At 36.8% G+C, this 10,000-nt stretch overlaps 1 protein-coding gene across 15 annotated transcripts in view; it reads left to right on the forward strand.

Moving 5' to 3' along the window:
• r3hdm2 (R3H domain containing 2) overlaps positions 1-10,000 on the forward strand; it is a 113,232-nt gene that overhangs the window by 71,735 nt on the left and 31,497 nt on the right. For all 15 annotated transcript variants that reach the window (XR_013210567.1, XR_013210565.1, XR_013210566.1 and 12 more), the window contains 2 exons: positions 3,441-3,655; positions 4,331-4,521. Coding sequence is in view for 11 of the 15 variants with exons in the window: in XM_077248564.1 (XP_077104679.1) it covers positions 3,441-3,655; positions 4,331-4,521 (406 nt within the window). In the remaining 4 variants the exon portion in view is untranslated. The remainder of the gene's footprint in view (positions 1-3,440; positions 3,656-4,330; positions 4,522-10,000) is intronic.

The following is a 10,000-nucleotide window of genomic DNA, read 5'->3' on the forward strand; positions in this document are numbered from 1 at the left end:
TGCTGAGTGATTGAGTGTGTGAGTGAGTGAGTGTTGAGAGTGAGCGAGTGAGTTAGTGCTGAGTGATTGAGTGTGTGAGTGAGTACGAGTGAGTGAGAGTGAGTATGAGTGAGTACGAGTGAGTGAGTGTGAGTGAGTGTTGAGTGAGAGTGTGTGAGTGTGAGTGAGTGAGTGAGTGTGTGAGTGAGTGAGTGAGTGTTGAGAGTGAGCGAGTGAGTTAGTGCTGAGTGATTGAGTGTGTGAGTGAGTGAGTGTTGAGAGTGAGCGAGTGAGTTAGTGCTGAGTGATTGAGTGTGTGAGTGAGTGAGAGTGAGTGAGTGAGTGTGTGAGTGTGTGAGTGAGTGTGTGAGAGAGTGTGTGAGTGAGTGTGTGAGAGAGTGTGAGTGTGTGAGAGAGTGAATGTGTGAGAGAGTGAGAGAGAGTGTGTGTGTGTGGAGAGTGGGTCAGAGTGTGTGTGTGTGTGTGAGAGAGTGGGTCAGAGTGTGTGTGAGAGAGTGGGTCAGAGTGTGTGTGAGAGAGTGGGTCAGAGTGTGTGTGTGTGTGTGAGAGAGTGGGTCAGAGTGTGTGTGAGAGAGTGGGTCAGAGTGTGTGTGTGAGAGAGAGGGTCAGAGTGTGTGTGAGAGAGTGGGTCAGAGTGTGTGTGTGTGAGAGTGGGTCAGAGTGTGTGTGTGTGAGAGATCAAAGTATTATGTCATGGTGTACATTCTTTTAATCAGGTTATGTTATATATCACCATACAGCAAATTTTTAAAAAAAAGTGTGTTTTATTATTTAATATAAATCATAGCAATAATAGAGACATTTAATCATTTAGATCATTATATTATTTTTATTATATTAATGATTAAATTAAACATACATACATTTTATAAATTAATGATTTTAATCATATACACACATTGTATGTATATATATATATGTGTGTGTGTGTGTGTGTGTGTGTGTGTGTTGTGTATATATATTACAATTTATTTAAGTACATGCACTTAAAACACTTAAGTACATAATAAATTTGTGCTTAATTTTACATCCTTTTATAACTTTATTTCTGGCACGTCTTGCTCTATATTTTCACATTGTTACGTATGTTTTCATCACTTCCACATGTAAACCTGCCGTTCTATATCCCATAATTCCGCCCAGCCCTGCCAGTCGTTATGGTTACGAAACAGGACATCTGTTGGTTGCTTGCCGTACTACAACGTGAATGTGTGTTTGCTCATACAACGCATTAATGCCACTGTCGCATTTCTGGAGTGTGTTCCTGCATCGGTGTTGAATGCGTCATATTCCTGACCTCATGATTACGGGAGCGTTTGTTCGGAAGAAAGCAGATGTCATGGATGAACGAACACACACACACACACTTCGTTTAGGGGTAAAAAGAAGTTTGAAATTCGTGAGGAACGAAATACTGTTAGCAAACATCCAGACGCCGTCTACATTAAGATGAATATGTAAATATTTAAATAATAATATCCTGCACGCTTTCCTCTCAATAACAAAATAAACACAACAAAAATGACGGCGGTGAGAAAACAGCATTTCAGAACGCATCTGATCAAAGGATCTGCAATTCGACACGCTAGTAAAGTCTTATATCACACTTTATATAATAGATTGCTTTAAAGCAGCAGCTTTACAGTATTAAACATGAAAAACTGTCATCATCACTTTCTATTAGAATTACAGCTTCAGTTTCTCCTCTAAAGCGTCTCTCCGGTGCGTTCATGTTTTCACTCGACGGACTGAACTGAAGAAATAAACCTGTGAATATTCACACCGTAAAGAAGGCGGAGCCTCAGAGACACGCCCACCTATTACATCATCACCACGGACCAATGGGAGCTCTGAGCCAAGCTGTTTCAAACTCCTGAAAATTAACTTCGTTTTGGCCTGATTTTGTTCGAAATGACGTCACATTAGATCGCTCTTCGATTTCGCTTGAAGTTTACCATACCATTATAATTTAATGATCAGTTGAATAATTATAATTGGGAAAACTTGTTCCTAGTAGTTTTTATTTTACAGAGTTTACATTAAGGAAAAACTAATTAATTTCCACGACGAAAAACTGTTCCTAGCAAGCGTGACCGCTCCCGGGATTTATCGGGATAACGAACCGCTGGATGGCGCGATTGACCAATCAGAATCAAGCAATCCACAGAGCCATGTGATAATCTCAGTTATATAACTGATTATGATTATGTTCTGGAACATAAATGTCATCTCCAGTCCCAGTTCATCTGGCATCAGCAGATCATGTTTTACAGATCAATAATACTAATAACAACTAATATTAGTAAGCCCTTTTCCTCACCGAGAATTTGTTGCATCACGTCACATTACATCTCTGACGACGTTTGTGTGTGCAGTTTTGGAAAATTGCACATGAAACGTGATGAAAGTCTCACAGATAGACGATTTTACAAAAATTTATTGATCTCTGGAACTGGTTTTTAGTGTCTTCTAGCTGTTAAATACACAGAATGATTGATTGATTTGGTTTTCACGACAGCTGGGCAGCGAAGCATAAAGATCTGTGTGTGTGTGTGTGTGTGTGTTCATGTCTATCATAGGGCTGCACGGTAAATAAAACTCTGCAATATAACTTGCACTGACATATAGTATATGAATTGAGAAGGTCTGAGGATGTTTTCAAACATGCATTTAATCTTGCATCACTGGATGCGTATCACTGCTGAATTGCTGCATTTAAGGATTAGTTAACTTCAGAATTAATATTTCCTGATAATTTACTCTCCGTCATTCAAGATGTTCATGTCTTTCTTTCTCCAGTGGAAAAGAAATTAAGGTTTTTGAGGAAAACTTCAAACTTCAAGTGACTTCAATGGAGTCCAACGGGTCGAAGGTCCAAATGTGAGTTTCAGTGCAGTTTCAAAGTCTCGACACGATCCAGCCGAGGAATAAAAGTCTGATCTAGACAAACCAGCGCACATTTATAACTAAATACACATTTATATGCTTTTAACCACTAATGCTGGTCTTGCACGAGCTGTGATGCGACACTATATGGAGAAAATCCTGGAGTGTTTTCCTCAAAAACCTTAATTTCTTTTCCACTGAAGAAAGAAACGCATGAACATCTTGGATGACGGAGAGTAAATTGTCAGGAAATATTAATCCTGAAGTGAACTAATCCTTTAATGTGAGTGTGGGGGATTTGGCCGTACGTTGCAGCCCTTGTCTGATGTATGTTTGTGAGTCTTAATGTTAGAGTATCCTTGCACTTTTATCCTGTTTGTGTGTGTGTGTGTGTCTGATGTGTGTTTGTGAGTCTTAATGTTCACGTATCCGTGCACTTTTATCCCGTTCATGTCTGATATCTTGCAACTGAGTGTGTGTAGAGCTCCTGTGATGGATCTGCATGTGTGTGTGTTCACAGAGCTCTGTGTGTCTGATTCTCGTCCCGTCCGCAGGGGGAACCGGGAGAGCTCGAGCCGGGCGTCCAGCAGTCGTCAGAGCAGCACCGACAGTGACGTGAAGAGCCTGGACCCCCGGCCCTGGAGCAGCACAGACTCGGACAGCTCCAGCCGCACGCTCAGGCCTCCGGTCACCAAAGCCAGCAGCTTCAGCGGCATCTCCATCCTCACACGCGGAGACAGCCTGGGCAGCGCCAGGGGCTCGCGCACAGGTGACGCTTCAGCCTGTCAGTAACACGGTTTACAGGATCATGTGCTTGAGAAGATCTGGGGCCGGTTGCATAAACTGCTTAGACTATTTAATTTTACATTTAAATTTAAAATGTTATTTTCATATTAATATTTACCGTCTTAACTGTAGTGCAAACACTTTTATGATGATTTAAAAAAAAAAATGATTATACAATGTTTTATGTGTTTTATGCTGCATTTCAGGGGAATCACATCCCAGTATATACATTAGATTTTTAGGGATGAAATTTAGCTTTAAAGCATTTGAATTATGATGGTGTTCTTTTTCGATTAGTCATGATTTGGATCTTGTCCTAGTGCTTTTATATCCTTTTTTATTTTTATTTTATTTTTTTATTGCAAATGAAAGGATACAGACATTATCAGTGATAAGGAGAAAAAAATAAAACAAAACATAAAAGATTATAAGAATTAGGCTACATACATCAATACAACATTACATTTTGTTAATATGAAAATTTAAAGGTTCCTTACAACAGACTCAAGGATATTATAGAAAGATATTATAGATTTTTATATCAGAGGAGAATATTCTTAAAATCAGGATTACATTGAATGTTTCTGGCTTTGTGCAGATGAAACTTGACTTGTATACTGTCTCTTTCTCACACACACTGATGCTCGTCTGTCCTCAGGTCTTCCCACGGTGTCTCCGGATCTGTGTGTCCCATCACAAACACCCCAGCCGGGTCGAGGTCTCCTGCCGTGTCCCACGAACTGCCCCCCCGCTGGGTCTCAGAGCACCGGCCCACCGAACCCTCCACCGCTGCTGCCCACCCCGTCACACACACACACCATCAGCGCTCACAATCACATGCTGCCTCAGGTGAGGATGCCACATTAACACACTGTTTCAACACTTCAACTACTTAAAGGGATAGTTCACCCAAAAATAAAAAATTAGCCCATGATCAAGTCATGCTAGGTGTATATGACTTTCTTCTCTCAGACGAATACAATCAGAGTTATATTAAAAAATGTCGTGGATCTTCCAAGCTCTATAATGGCAGTGAATGTCTGTTCCTGTTTTGAAGTCCATAAAAGTGCATCTATCCTTCATAAAAGTGCATCTATCCTTCATAAAAGTGCATCTATTCTTTATAAAAGTGCATCTATCCATCATAAAAGTGCATCTATCCATCATAAAAGTGCATCTATCCTTCATAAAAGTGCATCTGTCCATCATAAAAGTGCATCTATCCTTCATAAAAGTGCATCTGTCCATCATAAAAGTGCATCTGTCCATCATAAAAGTGCATCTATCCATCATAAAAGTGCATCTATCCTTCATAAAAGTGCATCTGTCCATCATAAAAGTTCATCTGTCCATCATAAAAGTGCATCTGTCCATCATAAAAGTGCATCTATCCATCATAAAAGTGCATCTGTCCTTCATAAAAGTGCATCTGTCCATCATAAAAGTGCATCTGTCCATCATAAAAGTGCATCTATCCATCATAAAAGTGCATCTATCCATCATAAAACTGCATCTATCCATCATAAAAGTGCATCTATCCTTCATAAAAGTGCATCTGTCCATCATAAAAGTTCATCTGTCCATCATAAAAGTGCATCTGTCCATCATAAAAGTGCATCTATCCTTCATAAAAGTGCATCTGTCCATCATAAAAGTTCATCTGTCCATCATAAAAGTGCATCTGTCCATCATAAAAGTGCATCTATCCATCATAAAAGTGCATCTGTCCTTCATAAAAGTGCATCTGTCCATCATAAAAGTGCATCTGTCCATCATAAAAGTGCATCTATCCATCATAAAAGTTCATCTATCCTTCATAAAAGTGCATCTATTCTTCATAAAAGTGCATCTATCCATCATAAAAGTGCATCTATTCTTCATAAAAGTGCATCTATTCTTCATAAAAGTGCATCTATCCATCATAAAAGTGCATCTATTCTTCATAAAAGTGCATCTATTCTTCATAAAAGTGCATCTATTCTTCATAAAAGTGCATCTATTCTTCATAAAAGTGCATCTATCCATCATAAAAGTGCATCTATTCTTCATAAAAGTGCATCTATGCTTTATAAAAGTGCATCTATTCTTCATAAAAGTGCATCTATTCTTCATAAAAGTGCATCTATCCATCATAAAAGTGCATCTATTCTTCATAAAAGTGCATCTATGCTTCATAAAAGTGCATCTATCCTTCATAAAAGTGCATCTATCCTTCATAAAAGTGCATCTATTCTTCATAAAAGTGCATCTATCCATCATAAAAGTGCATCTATTCTTCATAAAAGTGCATCTATTCTTCATAAAAGTGCATCTATTCTTCATAAAAGTGCATCTATCCATCATAAAACTGCATCTATCCCAGTGTTAATTTCGTTGACGAAAATAACGACGAAAATTATTCGTCAACGACATTTTTTCACAGACGAAAACTTGACGATAACTAAATAAAACCTCGTTTTGAATGACAAAGACTATGACGAAAATCTATTGACATTTTCGTCAACGAATAAAAACTAGACGAAAATGTTAGATAGTGACGATTTGGGAAGCGATCCGTCAGAACTGATGTCCTGCGTGTGTGGTAGATGCGCACATTTGTAGGCTACTGTAACGTGATCTACCCCGCGGTCATAAAACGTTAAAAAATGTGAACGTCTGGGAGAATGAGTAGAGCAGACATATAGATCTCTGAATAAGAGTGACGATGCAAAAAAGAGCTCTATTCGGTGCGGTTTTCTTTGCGCACACACCTAACCCGAAGCGTGCAGTCATGCACAATACACCTACAGCGCGCGAGTAGGCTACTGAATTGAGCTCTCTTTCGTGTCTGAATGGAGAAATACACAACAGTATCTCTAAATGTCCTTTTTGGAGAGTATTCATGTAAACTATGCTGGTTATGTCTTAAACTGTGAGCGTGTCTGATGTGCATCAGTGCAATTGTATCCGCATGTCATTGGACATGATCCGACGTCTTAAAGTGACAGTGGCAATAAACCTAATGCGGTCCGTGTCCTTAATTTTGATCAAGCAACAAAAGAAAAAGAGAAAAGCATTCACTGTTTGTTAATAGCTTTAATAAGGATTAATTATATTTAATTCATACAAATAAATATGTCTGCTTGAAAGAATAAAGAATGATGTGTAAGTAGTATTAAGGAATGAATATATCATTCATTGTAAAGAAGACTGTGTTGTACTTTAGGAAAAGTGGTTTTATTTCATTTTAAGATATTTTTTAAGTAACAGCAGTTAAATCTGTATCTGTATTGCATGTTCAAACTTAAAAATCATTCATATTAATAGGTTAATAGATGTTTTCTCCGGGAGTATATGGGTTTGGAAATTTAAGAGAAATTCTAAATTAATGAATTACAATTGAACTAAACCCATTATATTTTAGTCGACTAAATCTACTGTAGATTTAGCCGACTAAAATGTTATTGTATTTCGTCGACTAAAACTAGACTAAAACTAAAACAATTCAGATGACTAAAATATGACTAAAACTAAATGGCATTTTAGTCAAAAGACTAAGACTAAAACTAAATCAAAATTTGCTGACAAAATTAACACTGATCTATCCATCATAAAACTGCATCTATCCTTCATAAAAGTGCATCTGTCCATCATAAAAGTGCATCTATTCTTCATAAAAGTGCATCTATCCTTCATAAAAGTGCATCTATCCTTCATAAAAGTGCATCTGTCCATCATAAAAGTGCATCTATTCTTCATAAAAGTGCATCTATTCTTCAAAAAAGTGCATCTATCCTTCATAAAAGTGCATCTATCCTTCATAAAAGTGCATCTGTCCATCATAAAAGTGCATCTATTCTTCATAAAAGTGCATCTATTCTTCATAAAAGTGCATCTATCCTTCATAAAAGTGCATCTATCCTTCATAAAAGTGCATCTGTCCATCATAAAAGTGCATCTATTCTTCATAAAAGTGCATCTATTCTTCATAAAAGTGCATCTATCCTTCATAAAAGTGCATCTATCCTTCATAAAAGTGCATCTGTCCATCATAAAAGTGCATCTATCCATCATTAAAGTGCATCTGTCCATCATAAAAGTGCATCTATTCTTCATAAAAGTGCATCTATTCTTCATAAAAGTGCATCTATCCTTCATAAAAGTGCATCTGTCCATCATAAAAGTGCATCTATCCTTCATAAAAGTGCATCTATTCTTCATAAAAGTGCATCTATGCTTCATAAAAGTGCATCTATTCTTCATAAAAGTGCATCTATTCTTCATAAAAGTGCATCTATCCTTCATAAAAGTGCATCTATTCTTCATAAAAGTGCATCTATCCTTCATAAAAGTGCATCTATCCTTCATAAAAGTGCATCTATCCATCATAAAAGTGCATCTGTTCTTCATAAGTGCATCTATCCATCATTAAAGTGCATCTGTCCATAATAAAAGTGCATCTATTCTTCATATGTGCATCTATCCTTCATAAAAGTGCATCTATCCTTCATAAAAGTGCATCTATTCTTCATAAAAGTGCATCTATTCTTCATAAAAGTGCATCTATCCTTCATAAAAGTGCATCTATCCTTCATAAAAGTGCATCTATTCTTCATAAAAGTGCATCTATCCTTCATAAAAGTGCATCTATTCTTCATAAAAGTGCATCTATTCTTCATAAAAGTGCATCTATCCATCATAAAAGTGCATCTATTCTTCATAAAAGTGCATCTATTCTTCATAAAAGTGCATCTATCCATCATAGAAGTGCATCTATTCTTCATAAAAGTGCATCTATTCTTCATAAAAGTGCATCTATGCTTCATAAAAGTGCATCTATGCTTCATAAAAGTGCATCTATTCTTCATAAAAGTGCATCTATCCATCATAAAAGTGCATCTATTCTTCATAAAAGTGCATCTATCCATCATAAAAGTGCATCTATTCTTCATAAAAGTGCATCTATGCTTCATAAAAGTGCATCTATTCTTCATAAAAGTGCATCTATCCATCATAAAAGTGCATCTATTCTTCATAAAAGTGCATCTATCCATCATAAAAGTGCATCTATTCTTCATAAAAGTGCATCTATTCTTCATAAAAGTGCATCTATTCTTCATAAAAGTGCATCTATTCTTCATAAAAGTGTTATTAACTTAGGGGCCGCTTACACGACCCGATTTCAATGGTTAAACCCTTAATGCATTACAATCAAAACATTTGACAAAAATAAATTTGTGCCGTTTCAAATGACAAAATAGATCTAATGTTGAAAATGAAAGACAAAAACTATGAATCCAGTGAAAAAACTATGAATCCAGTGAAAACAAGCACAAAAAACATTTATTTTGAATCCTTTTTTTTTATTTTTTATTATTCCCTATGGATAAATTCAGTAATTGTGAAGATAATTTTTCATTTATAAGGAGTGTCTTTTTTTTCTCTGTATTTTTTTTTCTCATATTAATTATCTGGACTTTTGTTCATTACTCTAGAAAAATGTTGATGTATTGTGTCTGTCTGAAATATTTCATGTTCAATTGAAAATAATAAATAATGACAAGGAAAATAAATATACTATATACCAATAAATATCAATAGTCTAGAACTAGTATATGTATTTGTTGGATATTATTTCAACATGCATGTATTAGAAAAGTTACAGTGTATATAGGGTCCTTCTCAAAAAATTAGCATAGTGTGATAAAGTTAATTATTTTCCATAATGTAATGATAAAAATTAAACTTTCATATATTTTAGATTCATTGTACACCAACAGAAATATTTCAGGTCTTTTATTGTTTTAATACTGATGATTTTGGCATACAGCTCATGAAAACCCAAAATTCCTGTCTCAAAAAATTAGCATATCATGAAAAGGGTCTCTAAACGAGCTATTAACCTAATCATCTGAATCAACTAATTAACTCTAAACACCTGCAAAAGATTCCTGAGGCTTTTAAAAACTCCCAGCCTGTTTCATTACTCAAAACCGCAATCATGGGTAAGACTGCCGACCTGACTGCTGTCCAGAAGGACATCATTGACACCCTCAAGCAAGAGGGTAAGACACAGAAAGAAATTTCTGAACAAATAGGCTGTTCCCAGAGTGCTGTATCAAGGCACCTCAGTGGGAAGTCTGTGGGAAGGAAAAGTGTGGCAAAAAACGCTGCACAACGAGAAGAGGTGACCGGACCCTGAGGAAGATTGTGGAGAAGGACCGATTCCAGACCTTGGGGGACCTGCGGAAGCAGTGGACTGAGTCTGGAGTAGAAACATCCAGATCCACCGTGCACAGGCGTGTGCAGGAAATGGGCTACAGGTGCCGCATTCCCCAGGTCAAGCCAC

Source organism: Siphateles boraxobius, unplaced genomic scaffold (genome assembly GCF_051911475.1).
Source record: "Siphateles boraxobius isolate OS27281-9 unplaced genomic scaffold, OSU_SipBor_1 305, whole genome shotgun sequence".
Lineage (NCBI taxonomy): Eukaryota > Metazoa > Chordata > Actinopteri > Cypriniformes > Leuciscidae > Siphateles > Siphateles boraxobius.